This window comes from Brienomyrus brachyistius, chromosome 16 (genome assembly GCF_023856365.1).
Source record: "Brienomyrus brachyistius isolate T26 chromosome 16, BBRACH_0.4, whole genome shotgun sequence".
Classification (NCBI taxonomy): Eukaryota; Metazoa; Chordata; class Actinopteri; order Osteoglossiformes; family Mormyridae; genus Brienomyrus; species Brienomyrus brachyistius.
In genome coordinates, this window is record NC_064548.1 from 13034220 (window position 1) to 13055884 (window position 21665).

The window sequence follows — 21665 nt, forward strand, 5'->3', positions numbered from 1 at the left end:
AAAACCAGTAGTTTCCCTAAATTGAAGTAGTTTTAATTTTATTATTGCTATTCAAGTGAAATATATTGGATTCAGGATGTCCTTTTGTGTCTGACATGTACTACTTCTAAACAATCACATTGCCTTTGATTTTGCGTTTTCTTGATGTAAATGTGTCTTTTTATGTATATCAATTGAATTTATATTTCTTGTAGCGAATTCTGTTTGGCAAAGTAAAATAAATCATTGGGGTAATTTTATGACTAATAATGGGACTAAGCCCCTGGAAAACAAAATAAAAATACATCCAACAAGCATTTTGTTTCTTTATTAAATTTCTTTTAAAAAATCCACAGCTGTTCTCAAGAGGTTTTGTAGGAAATATGTCCATTACATGCATCAGTGGTAGCCCTTCATACATTTGAACAATTAAACAAACAAATGGCTTGATACGTGTGACTATCTTTTGTGACGTTCATGACCATCAATGTGGGGCTTTTGTGAAGCTGTACTGTGTGATTTTCTTTCCCTTTGATGTTTCCTCCATCAGAAAACATATCAATGTTTGGATAGTTGTAGCCTTTCAAATTGCACTCAATCTGAGGATATTAGTCCAAGCAGATGAGAGTTAGTAAAGACAGTAAGTTAACGTCGATATTGCATAGCTAGTTGCTTCCAAAGAGTCTGTAAAAATACTAAAGATGAATAAAAAAGTGATGTAACTATTTACAGGCTGTTTGCTGTTTTATGGATCTAAGCAGGGTGTCAGCTTTTCATTTTTTACACTCTGGGAGCATTCCGTGGGGGATCCACGCTGAACGCCGTTTGTTCAAATAACAAATAACAAAATTATTACTTTTTTGCTTAAAAGCCTTTCGAAATTGATAAAAAAAAAAAAATCAGCTTTATACATGCAAATTGGTTCCATGTTGTAAACATCGTACCCAGAGAAGAGAGTTACAGTGGTAGAGGAGAACTCCTCTGTAAGCAGTGTGAATGTCTAAATATGCAAACATAATACATTACTAATGTCTGTTTTAAGGAATGAATTTCCTCCACCTGAAACCTAAATGTAACATCCATCCAAGTAATAGACACGAAACAAAGGACACCCTGGACAGAATGGCAGTCCATCACTTACACCCAGACACCCAACAGGTAGTTCAGATGCTAATTCAGCTAACTGCATGAACGCGGGGAGAACATGCAAACCACACACATGCATACAGCAGGGTGTTTGGGAATCACCCACATCCTTGGAGGTGTGAGACTACATTACTAGCCACTGAACCACTGTGTCACCCCACACCAATAACACATAAAAATACGTATACGACTAACTTTTTGTAAAGAAATGTTTTAATGCACTTTCTCAGTGCATCCCAGACAAATTACTCAAACTAAGGAAATATTTACATCCATCCAGACTAGTTTTTAGATCTGACATTAAGTCTTGGTCAGCAACAATCCAACGGACATGTATTTGCTACTGCAACCTATTTTCTTTGTCTTCCTGAAAGTCCTCAGAAAATAAAACACAAGTTTCTTTGGTCTTAGGAACATCCACAGAAGGAAGTCTTTGAGAAAATAAATACACATTCTCCAAAAATATTTAAATATATACAAATCCTACAAATCATTCATTCCATACATTTAAAAACTGACGATTGAAAAGTTGACCAAACTGCACTGAAAGACAGAAATCCTAATGTACACTTTAGTGACAATATTTTGAAATGTTATTTAAAAAAAAATAGACCTAAATCTTTACTTTCTTTTACAGTCATTGTTATTGTGCAAGAGTTGAGTCCTCTGAAATTGACCTCTGGGAGAATTGTGGGTTTGTCTATAGTAAATCGGAGATGTCTCGATATATACAGTCAAATACTTTGGTGGTGCAAAGCAGGCCCTGGCTGGGTGTGACTCAGTCTCTGGCTCCAGTCACTGAAGCCAATTAGAAACCAGATAGCTTCTGAGAACTTTTCAACGGTCCAATCAGCTTAAGAGTAACTCTCATTCTCTTTCCACGTAGTCATCCACTGTTTCTTCTCTGGGGTTCCAGGGTTTTGTTCTGTTCTTTTTATCCGTACCGCTGAATATTTCGGAATGTCGATGTACCTGGAACGCTTAAAAAATCCACACTGAGAAAAGAACAGTAAAAGATCATTTCAAATGAGGAACTTCTGCCATTTCACCGGTAAAATCCATTACGAGGGAGAAAAAAAAAAAGTAAGTCGGTGAAGAATCACAGGAAAGCGACCCTCTGGTATTTGCCCAAGATCACTGCCCCATGGGGAAAGAAAATCCCTCCGTGGAAAATATACAAGGTGCCAGACTGGTAAAGCAGAGACCTAGAAACCCAAAAGAACCTCCAGGATCATTGACAGGAAGCAGATGGAGACTGTAGAGACAACACCGTCAACCAAAGGGTGGGAGCTGCTGGGGCCGAGATAAGGAGAAGCAAGCCAGAAACCACCGTGTACACACAGTTAGGGTGAATCTCAATATGCGCACTTGACCATACTTGTGTTCTCATGTACCCGTTTTACATCATCTTCCACTGCCGGAGACCACTTCCCATAGTCAAGAACAGAAGTACAGAGGACGGTAAAAATCCCCGGATGTTGATCTTGCTCCGCCCCAAATATGAAGGATACATCGGCTGCATCCTCGCCAAACGAGACCAATCCCATGATTCATTGTGCCAAATTCGCAAGACCAGTCTTGCCAAGACCACAAGTGCGATCTTTACGTTCTTGTTATTGAGATTCACCCTTATTCTTATGTATTGCACTTGCTGCACTGTATCCTCCAGTGAGAATCTACAGAAGCAGAGAAGGATCAGGTATTTTCTATTTAAGGCATGCAGTTCTTGAAGCCAGTGCTTTTTCCGTAATATGCACCACTTCCTTTTTCAATAATGCATCCTGTCAGTTACGGCAAGGTGCGGGCCGACGAGCCCTTCTCTACTAAAGATCCATTTAACAACTTTAGCTATTCAGCTTATGGCCAGATGACCAGACTGATCAATGCTGTTCATATCAGTGCAATACATAAAAATGACACTATTGACACCCATGTAAGCTATATGGACTCGGCCCATACACCCACTCACTGTCAACAACTTATTAATCAATCAGGGTCCCACGACTAGATGCCATTTGACATAAAGCATGTGCTCTTTGCCAAATGGCTGTGTAAGCGTCAGCCTGGTGGTCTGTGACTTTAAATACTATCCTAAATCAAGTATTTTAAATGCATTAGCCCCCAGAACTACAAATACCTAAAGAACTACAAATTCCTGTTTTTTTAATATATAAATTGTAACTAGCATTTTACTGAAATAACGGTGCAGCACACCTATGCATTTTCAACCTATGGCTAACTAGCTAACGGACCTGATCTAACATCACCTGTGCAGTCAAGCTAAAATCTCCTTACATTATTTGGCCAATGTACAGTATATCCACATATGTCTGCTAGTCATGTATCAGTCTACTAGTTATTAACAACTTTATCGTACAGTCAGTTCCGACCACTAATGTCATCTGCCTGTTGATGACAAAATGTGCTTGCAGACCAACCAAGCCGCTTGTATCAGAACACTTTCTAATGTAAAGACTACAGTGAAGGATCTTCTGACCAGATCATCATTTAATCATTTCCCATACTTTCTGCCTGGACACTATGTCTAAGCAGAACTTTAAGCATCGACTGTAGTGTCTGGGACGCTGCTTGATCCAGCATTACGCTGTATATGTCATGCCGACTCTAAAATACCCACAGGGACATCCAAGGGGGCATGGCTGTCAGGCCCTATGCATCGGCCGTGAGCCTTTCTTTGGAAACATTGAATTCAGCCTTGTGATACTGGTCTTTTTTGGATTTCTTGAAGAAGCCACACTAAAAGGGGAAAAAATATTATTAATTGTTAGGTCAGGCCAGTGTATGCATTCAAGACTTCTGGGAACACAATTGACAAGGGTACTGTTTCAAAAAGAAATCCGGCGACACACAGGACAGTTCAGTTTGAGTTGAAGTCATGTCAGTGGCACTACTAAGGAATAAAGCAGGAAGTTCAGGTTGTTGTATCTCCTTTTGTGGCTGCAGTTTGGGGGAAATGAGCAGAATTTAAAAACAGAGGCTCAGAGTACAGAAGGCTGACTCTGCGATTGTTTACCTTCCAGAGCAGAAACACCAGCAGAGAGAGAATCAGGATTCCAGCCAAAATGGCCACCAGGATGACCCACCAAGGTACTCCACTGTACCTGGCCATCTTCTTCTCTGGGAAGACGGTGACTCTCACCTGCAAAAGCAGAAGCACAAGAACTGATGCTCTTCTGATCCTGAGGACGACCAGTCTATACTGAGAGTACCTTTCAGGAATCTTCTAAATCAAGAAGAGAAGGTGCGACTGAAGAGGGAAAATCAGAAAGCAGAAGGGAAAAGGAAATACAAAAGGAATGGCCCAATGGTTAGGGGAGCGCGCTGGTAATCGAAAGGTTGCTGGTTTGAATCCCTGACCACCAAACTACCACTGAGGTACCCTGAGCAAGGTACTGCCCCCAAGCGCTGCTCCCCGGGTGCTGAATTAGCTGCCCTCTGCTATGTCATGATGTGAAATATTGGTTAAATGCAGAGGACACGTTTCATTATTCTGTGGTGTGTTAATGACAACTAATCACTTTCAAGACATTACAGTACATTAGGAATGAACCTTGATGACTACAATGCAAAGCGATGCACAAAGTGAGGCTGTGGAAGCCGGAAATGAGCAACGGCGTTTATCTTAAAGTGACGGAGGTGAGAGACCAATGGGCTGACCGGACGCTGACATGTGACCCGCAGCAGCTCACCTGTGTCTCAGCGTTTGGGAGAAGGGTGTTCTGTTTGGACACATCGAGCTGGAGAGAGGCTTTCACGATGATGTCGAGATAGTTCAGGTCCAAGAAGTCCTGTTCAGAGGCGAACGGTAGAAACACACTGCTCTTGGATTCAGAAAGAAAGTGAATCACAGAGACCCACAGTTTACCCATCCATCTTCCATTAGTATCTTTCCCACACACAGCTGCCGCGGGTTTGGAGCCTATCCCAGGAAGCACAGGGTGATCCCATGATGCCGGTCCACATTTACACACAAGCAATAGTTACTAATGATTTAAAGACATCAAACCCCCTAAAACAGCATGGCAGGGCTGGGGGAGGACACAGAACCCACAACAAACACAGGAGCACATGCAACCTACAAAAACACATCGTCCATCCATCATCCAACCACTTATACTCAGCAGGGATATGGGGGGGGGGGGGGGGCAGTAGGTAGTGCCTAGGTGGATTAGGGTGCGAGGGGGGTACACCCTGGATATGGTGCCCCGTGTGGTACAGGGCACATGCATGTGCAAACTCACATACTAGGGACTAACCTCAAGGAAAGTGCTGTTCCAAAGCCGGGACCGCAGAACAATGACTGCATTACTGTCTAAGTCCTGTAGGGGGCACCGGATCTCCACACAGGTCACCTCTTCACCGCACATCTGCAACAGAACGTCATTGTCAGTGTCTGCTTCTCAGCTCGTATTAACTACAAAGACACACAATAACACCCATATAAGAGATTTACCAGAATTTTGTATTTCCTTTTCTCTTTGAAAGGGGAGAGTCTGCTTTCTGATTTTCCCTCTTCAGCCGCACGTTTGCTTCTTGATTTAGAAGATTCCTGAAAGTATGTTGACTTATCACAGTGTTGTATTTTTCAGGAAAAAGACACAAATTTCATGTCAAAATGAAATGAGTCAGTTATATTTAATAATTTTTAAATGACATCCATACACTGAAATATCCATATAATAATTACAATAATTGGCTGTCATGCCATTCAAGAAAGGTCACCTTAATGTATTTGAGAGGATTGATTTCAGTCTGGGGACTGCAGAAGATTTTTTCCGACCCATCAGTGCTAATTTTCATCAGGTACAGGATCCATTTTCCTTCTGCGGTCTCCTTCGGCCACTGGAAGTTCAGGTAGGCCGTGCCGAAGGACTTCAGTGGTCTGCCCAAGTTCAAGATCTAGCCAGAAGACAGAAGTGTGAAAGTGTAAGAATTATTTATAAAATAATAACAGAGATCATTCCATATTATAAAATAATATCAGAGATCACTGTTTGGTGTAGCTGTTTCTCTGAGGGTCATCAGAATGTGGAAACGGCAGTTGACAGAACCCAAGGGCCCGTCTACCTAAAGTCAAGGAAATAATTACCCTGAACTGATATTCAATCAAGCTGCCAATGTCATCCTCTGTTGTCATGTAGCTTTCTCCTTTCACCTCCCCTCCGAAATAGACTTGCGAAGGCTTGGCCAGCCTGGTGGAAGTCAGAGAAATTGAGTAAAATACTGCTATATAAAAATCTACGATGCTGCCTGCTTTGTAGTAAGACGGCCGGCGCCCAGGAAATGCACTCACCCCGAGACTGACAACAGAAGTTCGATGACCACCTTCGCCTTTGCTTTCATGGTCGTTAGATTTGCTTGCTCGCTCGTCCTGGGAGAAAACAAGTATGAAACACGGATTATCCATCTTTCCATTTAACCGTTTATCCAGTGCAGGGTCACAGAGAACCTGGAGCCTATTCCAGGATGTCCAGTGGCATTAAGGAACACCTTGGATTGGATACCAGTCTATCACATGATTGAAATGTGGATCGACCAGAAGTTGATAGTTCAGGTCCAGAAAGTAAAAATCCAGGCCAAGATTTTGTTTCAACCAACCGGATTTTTACTTTCTACATCTGATTTATGCACCTCTGACTTTCACAAATGTTTACAGTTTTTCTTGATTACTTTGGAGTGTTTCTCAAATGACAATTAACACTTGCCAAACAACAAGTGTAATCCCACCATAACGTCACTTCTGCACAGCCGAACATCATTTCTCATTGCTTCACACAAATTTTCCAAATGTTTTACGACATACGTGCAAATGGTTTTGTACAATTGTCATCATTTGCCACAATTTTCTGTTGCTTTAGTCTTGTTGGTCAAAATATATTATGTAGTTTCCTACATTCCTAATTTTGTACCCAAAACTATATATGTATGCGATCATCAGTTAACCAAGCTTTCAAAATGATTTCAAAATATACGCCATAAATTGCAGGGATACAGCATTGTACATCATTTTCTTGTTCTTGTTTTGCTGTTTTTGTGCTATACTGTGCTGTGCAACTTGTTTGTTTGCTATTGTACTGTGTCTTGAGATCTGAAAAATACATGCAAGTGCTTTCTTTCAAAAGTGAACTTTACATGCTGTAATATGGATCTTAACGTTGAAACAGGTGTTTTTGACACAAAAAAGAATCTGATTGTTAAAGATGAATGATCGGTCAGTGACAATGAGAAAGTGGGAACCAACTACCATTCAGCATTGTGGAGCTCAGGAGCATACTTACACTGACATACTGACCATATATCTAAGCATTTTGACTCTCATGGTTAAAACAATGCAAACTTTTCATTTTGGTGGAATGATTTGCTGACTAATTCATTGGTGGAATCATTTGCTTTTGAGACAGGAGTTAATTGTTTTATATAAGAACATAAGAAATTTACAAACGAGAGGAGGCCATTTGGCCAATAAAGCTCATTTGGGGAGAACTTAACTAATAGCTCAGAGTTGTTAAAATCTTATCCAGCTCTGATTTAAAGGAACCCAGGGTTTTAGCTTGCACTACAGTAACAGGGAAACTATTCCATACTCTAACTACATGCTGTGTAAAGAAGTGCTTTGTCAAATCCATTTTAAAATGTTTTCCTGCTAATTTCCAGTTACAGGCTTATGCAACAAAACCATAGTGTTGAGCTGTATGCATAAACTGTTTTGAGAAATGCTCTTGTCTTGAGAATGTTACTTATGTTTCATGAAATGTGTCAAAGCAATCGAGAAAAACTGTAAAAGTCGACTTAACTATGGCATATTGAGCCGCATATTAAATTGGTGTAAAGACAGTATTCTAACAGCACTTACGTTTCAAGCTTGAGATCAACTTCTATGTCATTGGTGTCCAAAGTCACACCGGCAGTATTCAGTATGAAGTAGATTGTAACCTGGCAACAAAAGTCATCAAGCTAAATCGATGAAGACACACAGACTCAGGGAATATGGACCAGCATCAACCAAATTCCGGCACTTACTTCTGAATTCTTCTTGAATGGATTCCCGAGAATGCATTCCACGTTCGAGCCATTCTTATTGGCATTACAGAAAGGTTGTTGCTCCTACGGAGACGCAAGAAAAATCCCTGTAGAGGAGCCTAACAGGACCTGGAGCATGAAGGCTAATGCTTGTACAGTAGACTCACCTCCGTCTCTATTAAGCTCTTGGAGTAGGACAGATAGTTGGGTATCACAGCCTGCAGTTTAGTTTCATAGGCGTCATCCCCATTCGTATTTTTCACATTGATTTCTAGAGCGATGTCTTTCTGGTCACTGAGCAACATTTCAGGTATGCCGTCCTTTCTGAAAGCCAAACAAACCACCTCACTGACATCTACTCTTGTATACTTCTGTTGTGATAACAGTCTGAATCAGACGGATGCAACAGAGGGAGACATTTCAACCTTGACAAAATTGTGGACAAAAGCTACCACTTACTTTGGCATGTCACGAAAAACATTTTGGTTGGGTTCTTTGTAGACAAACTTGTACTTCATTTCTAGGTTGCTCTGACAAATGTTGTCAGATCCACACCCTTCCTTCAAAAATTTTATCTGAAAAGTGAAAGCAGTTTACCTTTGTTGAGAGACCATAACAATTGCATACTTTGTTGGTGTTTAAACGACACACAAATGAGGTTCTAAATGAGACAGATTATGAATGCAGTGAGAATCTAATCACTGAGCTCCAGGTGCAGTGAAGGACTCACTAGGAATGCTGTAGACGGTTGCCAAGGATACCTGGGAGACGGACTTGCTGGGCTCGTTGGCGTTGAGTATTGGAAGCAGTGTTGGGAGGACGTCCCTCCTCCTGCGTTTGGAACTCTTGATGGACACGGATGCGTCGATGGGAATGCTCCTCAGCTTGTCCTCCAAGTTGTCCTAAAAAAAAAACACTGACTCCTTAGAGCTCCTGCCTTTTACTGCTACGTGATGAAAGCAGGACACGGCCAAGCTAAGCAAAGGGCCGGACAATGGAGCATCACCTTCAACTTGAGCTGGACCTTGACACACTCCGCTTTATCCTGCCCGGGCAGCTCCAGGGTTCCGCTAGACTGGAAGTCCGAGTCAGTGTTCGACTTAGTCATGAACGTGACTCTAGACGGCAGGTTAAGCTTCCTCCTCTCTGACTCGGCCTCAAACAAGTACCCAATAGCTGGAAATGAAAAACAAAAAACATATACAGTGCCAACCAACAGGTCCATGCAACCATCCCACCCAGCCAATGTCAAGAAAGCTCAGCGCACTTGAACATCATTAGAGCCACCTACTCAGCTTGGGGTTGTAGGACTTTGGCTGTGCAGTATACTTGAAGCAGGCTTCAACTATCATGCTACACACAAAAGAGACAAACAACAGACACAAATGACTGTTGGTCCTTTAAGAGAATTCCTTTGATTCCATTTCATATGTTTAAAGTCAGTTATTTACAGTAATAGACTATTAAAATTATACATATTTTCATCCTACCATATACTGTTACCACAGTTTTTGTTCTGCAGGTCGATTACAGTTGGTGATGTCTTGACACTCTTTTCGATGTTTATGATTGGCTTTGCCCTGGAACAGCAATGAAACAAACATCTACGTCACACCTTAAATAAACACAAGCGATTACGCCAATAATGCCCCCAGTGGTCCTGTACTGGACAAGCAGTTGGAAAATGCATGGATGGCTGGATGGATGGATGAATTCTTCAGCACATTACCTGTAAACAAACACAGCATCTGACAGGGATCCAACAGCAACGTCAGGGTAGGAATTACTATCCAGATCCATGTTTCCAGCAAGAGAGTATCCAAATAATTTAATATTCTTATCATTTGCTTGAAGAATCTGAAGAAAAATAAACAACAACAACATATTGGCACTTTTCAATAATTATTCACTTCTAACACACAGCTATGGATTCTGGAATTGTACACAACTGGAACCGGGCCCCCGAAAGCTGGAACACATGAAAAAGAGGGATGACACCAACCTGTGCTGGCCTAATGTTGATACCGTTGGCCGACCCATGGTAGATGTACACCTTTCCTGCACCGTTCATTTCGTAGGGGGCTCCCACAGCAAAGTCTGCAGAGTCGAACACATTCTGAGAGAAAGCTCTAGTAGAACCGGGTTTCTTTGTTGCCATGGCATCCTAGCGTTTTATTGTACCTCCGTAGGAGTCCTGATTGAGGTCCCCGATGTTTTCAACTGCGAGACCAAACATGGAGTCTTTGGGCCCCGTCAGAAGAATGGGCTTGACCTGGTTCCAGTTACCCGCTCGGTTGATGTACACGTAAACCGCTCCACCAATCTCTCCATCTTTAACAAAATACTGAGGCGCCCCGACTACGATATCCTGCCACCTAGGAAATACATTTTAAAATAAACCACAACATATATTAATACTCATTTCAACAGTCAGGCTCCGGACCCCCTGCAACCCAGTAGGATAAGCAGTTTGGGAAATGGATGGATGGATTTCAACAGTTGCAAATATTTAATGTTAAACTTATTACAGAGGTGATTTATGAATTTCCTGTTAAAACAGTCAATCTTAAAACATAACAATATGACCACATCACTTACAGCATTTAGCGATGGTTGATTAATGTCTTCCATAAAACATGTAAATCAGTAACTCTTCAAACACAGTAGTAAAACATCAAAATTCCACATACGTATCTCCGTTAAGATCAAGGACGGCTACATCATAGCCGAAGGAAGATGCCAGTCCCTGTCCCTCAAGAATGACCTCTTCCGAAAGCATCTTGATAGACTCTTCAGATTTCTTCAGCAAGACCACAGCCCCACTGTGGTGGGCTCTTGGTGCTCCAGCCACGATAGTCAGATGGCCCTTTTTGGTGATGTTGTGGCCAGAGTCCAAAGAAAATCCTGTCACACAAAGGACATTTTCCCAGATTTAAAGCAGTAACTGGAGCGCATTGGGCATTCTTCACATAATACAGACCATTCTGTCACGTTAAAAGGTAAAATAATAAGAGCTGCACGATGCATGTGCGAGAGCAGAATAATGTAAACTATTACGTATCAAAAGAGCTTAAGCCCAGGAGACCTGAATGTGAATGGAAGTTTTGGAAGGATCTGCAGTATCGGGGAATAATGGAAATTACAAGATTTCATCTCTATATACAGGTCAACTTACACTACAAAACCAATTTAAGTAAATCTGGACTGACTCAAAAAATATCATAGATAAACAGAGTTTATGGAAGCATTAACGCAAAAAGGTGACTTTATCTTTTGATATATAGCATTTAATATGCCACTTTAGTATATATTACAAGTATATTTTTGGCTTATGTGTTTTTAGGGTCAAAGTGTACCTAAATAACTGTTGGGAGGCACGGGCACCAGTGAAGGGTTAAAGCTGTTCTCATCGCCAACTTCGTAAGGCCCATCTTCAAAAATGTTCATTTCCACCAGAGTGCTGTTCCTCTGCTCCGCCCGGACAATTCCTGTATGGGGTCAGAGCAAAGATGTTAGAGAAAATGAGGGAGCTCAAGAGAAGAGAATGCAAAAATATGAACTGGGGATCGCACTAGAGCATGCAAAAAGGCACAAAGTAACACCGCCCATTAAAATCACTTAATTGCTCATGAAATTACTGCTGAAAACTATTCAGTTCAGACCGTCACGATTTTCGCTAGCCACAGTAGTTAACCTCAAAAGCGGCTCATTAAAAGAAGGCTGCCAGTCCCTCGGCATCTTACCTTTCCAATTGTAGGCCCCGGGCGCTCCAAAGACCAGGTAGTGGTAGTCTTTTGTGAAGGTGGCAGACAGACCCTGTTGACAGTACCCAAACATCTCATGGGTCCGAGGACGGCCGTCGCAGAACTTCCAGCTGCCCCCATCCTCGTCGGCTTTGGGGTTGATGGTCAGGTCCTGGCTTAACACGTAGCAGCGGCCCGTGACGTCCCAGGACTCCCGAGACTGCCGTCTTTGGTAGCGATGGGCACAGGTCTGCGAAGTGACGGGACGGGTGCCGATACGGTGTCGGTGACTGTCCTACCCAGACGCCAGAAGCCGTGTGAACTTGGCGACAGTCTCTACAACCTGCAAGGCGGTGACTTACCAAGATCTTTCCCCCCGGCCCCTGACTCTGCACCACCACCCCCATCCACTGGTTCTCCTTTCCCTCCACTGCAGGGTTATCTGGATTAATCATGGAGGGAGAAGGAAGAACATGAGGCAGAACATATATTACAAGGAAAACCAACAGTAATGTTCACAGTGTGGATACGGCATGAAGTGTAACAATGGGACACGAACACGAGAAGAAGAGAAACAATGAAACAAGCACAAAATAAAGAAAAACAATGAAATACAAACTCGACAAGGAGAAACAAACAGCATGACGAGAAACAACAAAACCTCAAATGCAACATGAAGAGATACAATAAAACACGAACACAAGACGAAGATAAACAATGAGACACAAACATCATAAAGAGAAACGATGAGATACAAACACGGCTTACACAGAGAAACAATGTCCTATGTGCATTATGTCAACTTTACGCTTCCAACACATTGTCTAGAAGCTACCGCAGCCTAGAATGGTGAGAGCTCAGAGATGCCAGAGAGCAGCACTTACAATCATTGTCGAAAATGACCCGCTTGCAGTCATTGGCCTGAGGAGTGACCTCACAGCTATACAGTCCTCCCGTGATATTGACCTCTCTGCTGTTCAGCGCCCTGGCACGGGGGGCCCCAATCAGCAGCCTGACAATGGGAATGATGAATGATTATTTACTCAAATGAGTGGAAAAATGAGGCAGAGACAGCACTTGTCTGTGGCTGCACCTCAGCGGCATGTTATGCATATTAACATTAAGTCAATTTAAGAGCATTTGTTAGCCGGTTCTTAATTTATCGCTGATGTAATGTAAAAATCCATTACCTTTACAGATAGCATTTTTACATGTGAGATCTCATCATTTCATCAAAAAAAATCTATAAAAATTGATCTTGCTTTGAACTGGTATCACAGAGTTTCTTAATTATTTTACACTGAGCCTCCTTTATGTATTTAAATTGGGTGTCTCGGTGATAACGCACCATGCAAGCACTTCACATATTTTCCCACAAAAGCTCTCTTTGTGCGCTGTGATGAAAAGGGCACTATTTCCACAGCCAGCCACTGCAGCCCAGTAGCCGTGCGGCGCGAGTTACTGGGACACAGAGCCCCAGAGAACATGCTCAGGCAACCAAGATGGCCGCAACCCCTGTGAGGGGTGACTGCGGAACACATGGGAAGCAGACTGCAGAGAGCACAACGGGACATTTTTAGCAGTAAATCTTCAGTTATCAGTTCAGAGAGTTCAAAGTGGAAATTCAAAGGCGAAAGAGATCCCACATATGGAACTATACCTATACATCTACATATAGGTGCGTGTGTTTATGTGCATGCGTGTGTGTGTGTGTGTGTGTGTGTGCGCGTCCTGCAATAGACTGCCAGGCATTTTGTGCATAGGCTTCACATTCCCCATCGCCGTCACCAGAAGAGATCCGAGTAACAACCTAATAATTCATTGTTTCATGCTAAGTTAAATGAAAATTTTTTTTACATATTGTCAAAATCCTGGGAGGAAAAGTGCCAACAATTCTGTGCATGAAAGTGCCCACGTTTCGGGGCAGCCTGGCGCGGTTATCGCATGGCTGTAGCATAAGGTGTGTCACTGCGCCCTGATGGACTTTAACCCGCCAAGCCCTGCGCTGCCAGGCCATGTGCACTGGCGCAGTCCGCGGACGGCCAGATAAAGTGTGGCGATGACGGCCGCGAATCCAGAGGAATCCTCTATTGGCGTCCTATCAGAAAAAGGCCTTTGAAGAGGCCTGTGCACCGTTGCTCCTTCACAGTTACTCCATTGGTGGATTTTTCAATTAGATACATTGTTAAAAATTAACTGTAACCATTATGCTTTTAGTGAGACAATCATAAAGATATGATTTCTGATCATTTTCACTTCTCTCTCTGAAACTGCAGAATCTTAGAATTTTTAATATACAAGGAGATTTTCACACTGAGAAATTTACACCTAGAATAGCAAGGACACCCCTTCTGGAAATGCTTATTTAAAGCATAATTTTAAGAGATATGAACTGAATCCTATCCTTATTGCTTATGTGTTGAGCGGCATTCAAGATATTTCGGGAATACTCTGGAAATACTCCTTTACAAACAAAATCTCTTCACAGCCACTGGGTAAAATAACACTCATACAAAAGGCAGCAAGAGCTCTGGAATACTTCTGGAGGTCGTGTCCATGCAGAACACCATCAGTGCTGGCAAGAAATGAAAACACTCACCAACTATTTACAGTCCAGAATCAAAACAAGACAGCAAATATTTAACAGGAAAAAACTACAAATGCCTGTTGTGACCATTGAGATAATTACATAGAGTTTCCACTGGGTTAAGGGGTACAGATGAATCCAACAGGGAAGTCCTTGTTGGAGCAGTGTACCCTAACCCTCCATGGATCATATGTTCCACTCTGGGCGTCGACAGTGAGAGGAAACAGCAACAGACGTCATTCACAAGTTCCAATACTCATGCATCTTTACTGGATTATTTAAGTCTGTTTATGTTTACATGTCACATATGTCTTTATAAATTGTAAAATGAGCTTTCGCAACAGCACATCTTTTAAAATTTTTTTATCAATGTTATCAGAGCTTCCGTATATAAATTAAATTATGATTTTGGTTCGGACTGTGGAGGAGATTAACATCCTTTCTTAGGAAATGCTTTACAATGCAAGGAGGATTTAAGGGCTGTGCTTTGGTAGGAATTCTTCTGGCTTATTCGATGTTTTTTAATGATAACGAAGAGAAAAACAAGATGATCTGTTTTGCTTTGCGTTTTGCTTTGATATGTTAGACATAATTATTACTGCTATTTCCTTACAGATGCCTTTGCATGAGCACATATAGATTGTAACAACAGTAATATGCCAAGCAGAGATAACACCGGCTGCCAGTGCGCATAAGGAAACAGACAGACGTTTACAGGAAGCCCAGCAACCAAACATGAACGATTTCCTGAAGAGCTTCTTCAACAAAAGGCCTATTCACTATGTCTTTATCTCCTCATGGTGGACAAAGCTAAAACTAGCAAAGAGTGTCTTCTAGCTAGAGGGAATATAAAAGTGGTGATAATTTCATTTCCATCTGAACATAAATATCGGACTGAGAAGATAATTAATGTCATTAAGATTATGTTTGTGTGTAAACTGAAATGAGAATCTTAAAAACAAAGGCTCCCACAGTTTTATTTACCAATTCTGCTCCATTGTCATTTTTAATCATGGTTAATTTGGTCAATCGTGGTCAGCTCTTGGAATACCTCGATTTACTTTACTGGCTGCTTGGGGAAGAATTCATTCGACCTCATAAGGAAACCAATGAATGACTCGGAGGGGCAATTTTGTGACCACATGGGTAACAACCAAACACATGATTCTTGGAAAATAAAATACTGCAAGTGCTGGCTTGCTTAATAGCTTCAAATTAACAAAAAATATTAACAATGAACTAACAGACTATCCAGAAGTAATAAACATTCAACAGGAGTTAATTCCACAGGATATAAGGGTGATCCATTCACTCTGTATTCCATGTGCCAAATCGTCACAATCCTTCTCTGCGTGATTCAAAGTGATTCTTAGGTTTCGTGCACAGCCAGTAATGACCTCCATTTCCACATACAATGCAACACTAAACAATGCCAAAATGTTTGTAACACAGACCCATAATTGGACGGGCATATTTGCTTTTATTCACTAACCTTAAGCAAAGACTAATCAGCCACAGCACCAGTCAGCAACCCAAACAATTCCTCCTCACAGTAGTTAATGTCCCTTGTACAGGTCGGGTTCCTGGGTGCTACAGACGCATGGTTTCCATTACCGTGTTTGGGGTGAATTATGGTCCACGTGGGCACTGGCTCAGCTCTCGGCCTCCAGATGTGAGAAATACCCTCGCAGATGTGCACTTGCGAAGTGGGACTGTGACTCTGAGGGTATCGAGCTACCCTCACTGAGACCTGACACCAGCGTAACGTGGAACACCTTCTGCTACGATCACTCTGGCTCATCGGACCCGTCTCACAGCCATCGTGATGAAGCCCACTGTGTCTTAAAAAATATTTGCGCGACGTGAAGACTTCTTAACTGGAGAACAAACTAGCCGGCCCACATCATTAGGCGTCCAAGCACCAGAGATGCTGGATCCCTGTTGCGTTTATTAAGATGCATGTATTCCAAAACGACTTCAGATCAGTGGCAAGATCTCATGTTGTATCATATAACCCCCACGCAGATGGTCCAGCACATGTCACGTCGCACCCTTTCCTCCTGCCTTGAAGTTCCTTCAAATAAAGATTACCAGATAACACAAGCAGGCTGTGCCAGTCACTGTATCGGCAGGTATGTCAAGGCTTTTTCCGTGAAGATGTGCAGTCTTAACTGTAACTGTGTTATGCAGGAAACTGTATGAATGCAAGGAAGGAAGGAAAGTACTTTGTAGCCCATAGACCATCAGCAACACCACAAGGAAAACTAGCCTGTGCTCTGGATGTAGTCCTCGGGAAGGACGAACAATTATGGATGTTTTTTTTTCCTTGTGAAGAAAGCAAACATTGTATTTAACTTTAAGGCCGCCTTCACCTTCACCTTCAACTATGTGAACTTGAGTTCCAGGACACACTGGGCGGATCCGAATGCTCCGCCCTGGTTAATGTACTGCACAGGAGGCCTCCACATGCTTATGGAGGTCCTGTGCTCCCAAGCCATTCCCGTCATGGTTCCCTTCACTCAGGTCATTTTGAGGTTAACTAGGGTTAAAAGCTTAGTTTTCAAAGCCATTGTTATTGTTTGCCAGCTGTGTACTAACCTGGGGAGAGATTATTAACTGTATTATGTTCGAAAGCTTTAGTGTTTTGAGATGTCTCAGATTAAAATAGGTTTTCTGGTTTACGCCTTTTGTGAAGCATGTAATGGTCTATTTTTGTAAGTTCCTCAACTTTGATGGATAGACCTGCCAGGAAGAGTGACAGGTTCAAAGGAAAACTCCGGCAAATTCCAGACCATTTCGCCAAGAGGCTGTGTTATGGTCTGCAGTAAAATACAGAGGCGAGCTCCATCCCTCACTCTCCATTGGCACTGGAACTGCACTGCGCTCCAGTGCCCTGACATGAGAACAAAACAGCCATGAACACGAAGCCTTCCCAGCACCATCGTAGGAGCAGGCAGATCTAATTAGTTTGTGCGATCTGTTCTTCCCTGCTACAGATGCATTTTTGCCATCTCACTGCTGTAGCCAGAAAAACAGATTACGTATTCAGTCACACAAACTATGAAAATAGCAGATGATAGTATAAAAGAGACAAGCATCACATTCTTCAAATCACCCTTCTCTCTGAATCCTTTAAACTTTAGTTCCTAAAAATCGGTCAAAGAACTACTGATCCAGAGCAAAGCAGAGCAGAAGACACAAGGAGTTAAGAAACTGGAAATGTAATCAAAACTTAGTAGGTGTTGGTTCTCGGGGAGTGAGATAGCTTGGGCAGGTATCCACAGATCCCTATTTGCTGCCGAAATAATCACTCCCACTGCCTACTCCCCTGACTGACAGGGCTCCCAAAAAATTTGGAACATAATCGGATTGGTCTGGGTTGGGGGCCCAGTATTATATTCTTTCATAGTGCCCCCCCTGAACTCAGGTGTCTCAGTAGCAAGTTGTACCATACTTAAAAGGTTTAATAGCCTTTAGCTGATGACGCTCTCATTTCATTCATACCCATTAGCAAGAATGCTAGAGCACTCAGAAGACCCAGTAACACGAATGTCACCCTGCCTACAAGGCCAAACCCACAGGAGCTCAGGAATGGACCCTCAGACCTGCAACACGCTGACACGCTCTGGCCCCCCGCTCAGCATCCACACCTCGGCGCTGCCTCCCTCCTGCCTTGACAAGCTTCGTCATGCCGCCTGTGAGCTCTCTCCTCTACTCCTGGATGCGTGAAAAACACTCCTAGCAGGCAAGAATTTTCCACGAGTCGGCCGGACGTGCCTAAACTGAGCCTGATCGCATGACTCAGAGTTCAGGGGGCCGACGCCTCTCCCTCAACGTGAGATGTCCCTCTCCAAAATTAATTTACAGAGATGCAAGCGAAGGTTCTCCGAAGCCTGTAGACATTTGGTATATGGTATAAATTTGAAGTCCTTTTTAAACAATGACCATAAAGAAAGTAGAGGCATGTACTGATATCAAGGACTTGGAGGTATTTAAAAAAGCTTCTGCAACAGAATATTCTGCCCCCCCCAATAAAACTGCACAAGCCACCTGATTTAAAAGAAAACCTTCCATTCTGATTCAAACACATTCCAGCTTTCAATTGCTGCCATGGTTTCCCTCAGTTGTTGAGATACACCATCAGTCATGCATCAAGGCTCCACTCTGCAGTCCCTAAACCGTATCCAGCTGCACAGGTACGAGTTGACTGCTTCCATATTTGCCCAGACACACTAAACCTGCCTGAAATCCTAGTTTTCGAAAATGCAAGTATCTAACAGTACCGTGTATCTTATGACGTTTATAAAGTGTTTATATACGTACGTATATAAACTTCTCAACAGTTCATTAACAACGAAATACCGACTCAAGCTTACATGAAAAAAAAAAACAGCTTAACTAGGATTCTAAACGTAAACGTTAATGGCTTGTGTGGCTGTGCTGCTACCAACCACTGAAATCCCTTCTGACGAATCTGTGACAACTTGAGAACAAAGTGGACGGGCAGCTTTAGATTACGCCCCCAGGCTGCCCATAAAGCTGTACCACTGAAACAGTGAGAGTGTCTGGGGTGCTCACGTCTACCTGAAAAGTGTCCACCCTAACTCTCAGGTATCGTTCAAGAGTGTACGATCCCCCCACCCCCTGTCAGAACCTATAGAATAAAAATAATAAATATACAGAATAAAACTATATTAAATCAGTTTTGACCCACTTGTCGGACAGTTTCTATATAAAGGGACAGTGGAAGCTTGGACTACAGAAGTAAGTATAACTCGCATCAAAGTGCAAGACCACTCCACGCGCCACCGCACCGTCCTCCAGCAGACTTGTGTCACGCCTAATTAAAATGCTTTTTTTGTTCGGCGATAGCGCGTAAAAGACACGGAGATCTAGCCGAAAGGGCGCCTTCCCCACGCCGCACCGCCGAGATCTGTTCGCCTTCTTTCCAAGTAAGAGCACCTGGGGTATCGGCCAACGTGCGTCTACAGGAGTTGGGGTGCATCATCGATCTCAAGTAGAAATAGAACCCTTACGTTAATCAAGCGCCCAAGCGTACAACTAACGACTCCAATAATAATAATAATAATAATAATAATAATGATGCATAATAACTTTTAAATGATTCAATTTGAACTAGAAACATAACAGACACGAATCTCCAAAAATTGCAATTGCTTGTTTTCGAAAGAAAAGACGGGTGTTTAAACATTTTACATAAAAAGTAGCCTACTTCGTGTTCTTTGAGGGGAATTCACTAACAACCTGTTACCCTAACTAACAACAACCTAAATAATAGCCTAACAGTAAATAACAGCCTGACATTAGCTGCAGGTCGTAAAAAACACGCAGCGACCGCACACTGTGTGGAAGTTTAGATCTCCTGAGATTCGTCTACGATTAAAAAAAAAAGTAACAGACTTACATTCTTTTATCGGAGGGCTTTAGTTGTCTATGCATGGCAAGAGAAAATCCAAAGAGGCTGTCAGGTTCACCGACTTTTCTGAAGGCATTCTCGGTATCAAGGTTAAACCCTGAGACCCCGGTCCATTGCAGCACCCCCGGGAGGGTGACAAATAGACAAAGACAGGGCTTAAAACACGCCATTGCGCTGAAGGCTTAATTCACACTCAAGTAAGTCCAGTTTCCCGACTATGTGCACTCCGGTCAGAAAGTGAATAGTGCCGTTGTTCTTCGATGGGTTTAAGTTTTAAACCAAGAACCTTGCGCAGCGCACCACGCCCCTCCTCTGCCAAGTGCTGCTACTGTACGTCACCAGCAACCTAACAGCTTTATAACACTTGGCCGTACCTTTATCCGCCTGCCTTTTCGCTTCCGTCTGCTATGACGAGTTTCAAATGCATGCAATTCCGAGATTAGTGCCCAAAGGCAAATAAATTGCCTGTTTTTTTAAACAAAGCTCACTTAAAATTGTATTCAGTTTGGGAAGAGCAAAAGTATGAAAGCGAGACTTGTTAGATATTAACGTCTGCATTAAAAGCTTATACCCGAGTTATAGTCTTGTCTGAAACTAATAAAATAAATTTCAAAGGAACCATCAGTGTATACCTGATTATTCTCAGGTTTTAGGTCTGAATATACGGATATATTGATCCGGATTCCATCGTCCTGCACGATGAATATGGAGGCTAGATATAATAAACGGGGGGAAAATAACGCCAAAAGTCACAAGTACCATTTAAGGTACTTAGATGAACTTAAGAATCCTTAAAGCTCTGTGGTCATCATTCTCCGAGTCCATAAATTAGGCTTCACTTGTTATAAAGTAGGTATCGTAAAGTGCAAGTCACTGCCAGTACACCGTACACTGCCAGCCAAGCTTCTCGCTAATTGCTACCCCTACAGGCAGGCACGTGCAGGGGGGGCTGGGGGAACACCCGCCGGTTTTGCTCGAAGTATTTAACGTGAACTTGTGCTTGAGCTTTAAAGGTATGGAGTACCCCCCCCCCCCTTTAACCTTTGAGTACCTGTCCCTCAAACACTTTCTGCAAAACCTTGCTTACAGGTATGACTATATTGGAAAACTACTTATTCTGTCATTTAAAAGAAACAAGCTGATCTCCCTTAAGTGTGTATTTTCATCATTTTATTAAGGAACAAATAAGTTCAATAAATTTTCTATTATTAATGTGATGTATGATATAGGGAACTGATCCCACCCCTGGCTGTATGCTGGTGGTGCTTTGGCATCTGTGAACTACCCTTAGTGTGTGTGTGTCTGTGTGTGTGTGTCTGTTCTAGATGCCAGGTGTTTTATTGGCTGTGTGAGATGAGAACATCAGCGTGCTTGTACATCAAGCCACACCCTGTACAAGGAACAGTATGTAATACATGACAGATGAATAGAAAAATAGACGTACAATAGTACAATAACGACAATACATAGAGACATAGAACAGGACGTAGGACACAGGACTATGGACGGTGTCCCCCAGAGCTGGTCTTCTCCTCATACCTTGTGTTTCCCCAAACAGGCTCCTGACTTTCAGTTACAGATGGACAAGTGGATGTAAAACCATGTAAATTATATTGCTTTCAGTTTTCCATCCATTTGTATTATATTCTCCAAAATAAATGCGTCCCATTGATGAATTTAAAAAATCCTTGTAAAGTCTGTATTTTTAATATCCGATAGACAGATAATAGAA

The 21665-nt window shown here is 42.4% G+C and overlaps 1 protein-coding gene across 2 annotated transcripts; it reads right to left on the reverse strand.

Moving 5' to 3' along the window:
* Positions 1 to 291: 291 nt before the first annotated feature.
* Positions 292 to 20275, reverse strand: LOC125710067 (integrin alpha-6-like). 2 transcript variants are annotated; one of them, XM_048979254.1, is made up of 25 exons: positions 19922 to 20275; positions 12794 to 12921; positions 12272 to 12351; positions 11910 to 12159; positions 11523 to 11654; positions 10857 to 11070; positions 10348 to 10541; positions 10169 to 10263; positions 9896 to 10023; positions 9657 to 9746; positions 9458 to 9519; positions 9173 to 9342; positions 8928 to 9068; positions 8626 to 8741; positions 8334 to 8490; positions 8167 to 8250; positions 8000 to 8079; positions 6440 to 6517; positions 6236 to 6338; positions 5869 to 6045; positions 5600 to 5695; positions 5403 to 5513; positions 4836 to 4934; positions 4160 to 4285; positions 292 to 2120 (listed from the first exon to the last, which is right to left on the reverse strand). In XM_048979254.1, exons 1-25 carry the CDS (start codon positions 20101 to 20103, stop codon positions 1980 to 1982), a joined length of 3234 nt encoding a protein of 1077 aa, XP_048835211.1. In that variant the 5' UTR covers positions 20104 to 20275; the 3' UTR covers positions 292 to 1979. The 2 variants fall into 2 exon arrangements, with proteins under 2 accessions (XP_048835211.1, XP_048835212.1); XM_048979255.1 differs by lacking the exon at positions 292 to 2120 and adding an exon at positions 3764 to 3882.
* Between the last annotated feature and the right edge of the window lie 1390 nt (positions 20276 to 21665).

Excerpts from the sequence above, each read along its gene's own strand:
- LOC125710067 (XM_048979254.1), bottom strand. The coding sequence starts at position 20,103 with ATGGCGTGTTTTAAGCCCTGTCTTTGTCTATTTGTCACCCTCCCGGGG. Across the intron at positions 12,922-19,921 it reads AAGCCCTCCGATAAAAGAAT|GCTGCTGATTGGGGCCCCCC; the intron begins GTAAGTCTGTTA and ends TCCCATTGTCAG. Across the intron at positions 8,742-8,927 it reads CCAGCAAGTCCGTCTCCCAG|ATAAAATTTTTGAAGGAAGG; the intron begins GTATCCTTGGCA and ends TTCACTTTTCAG.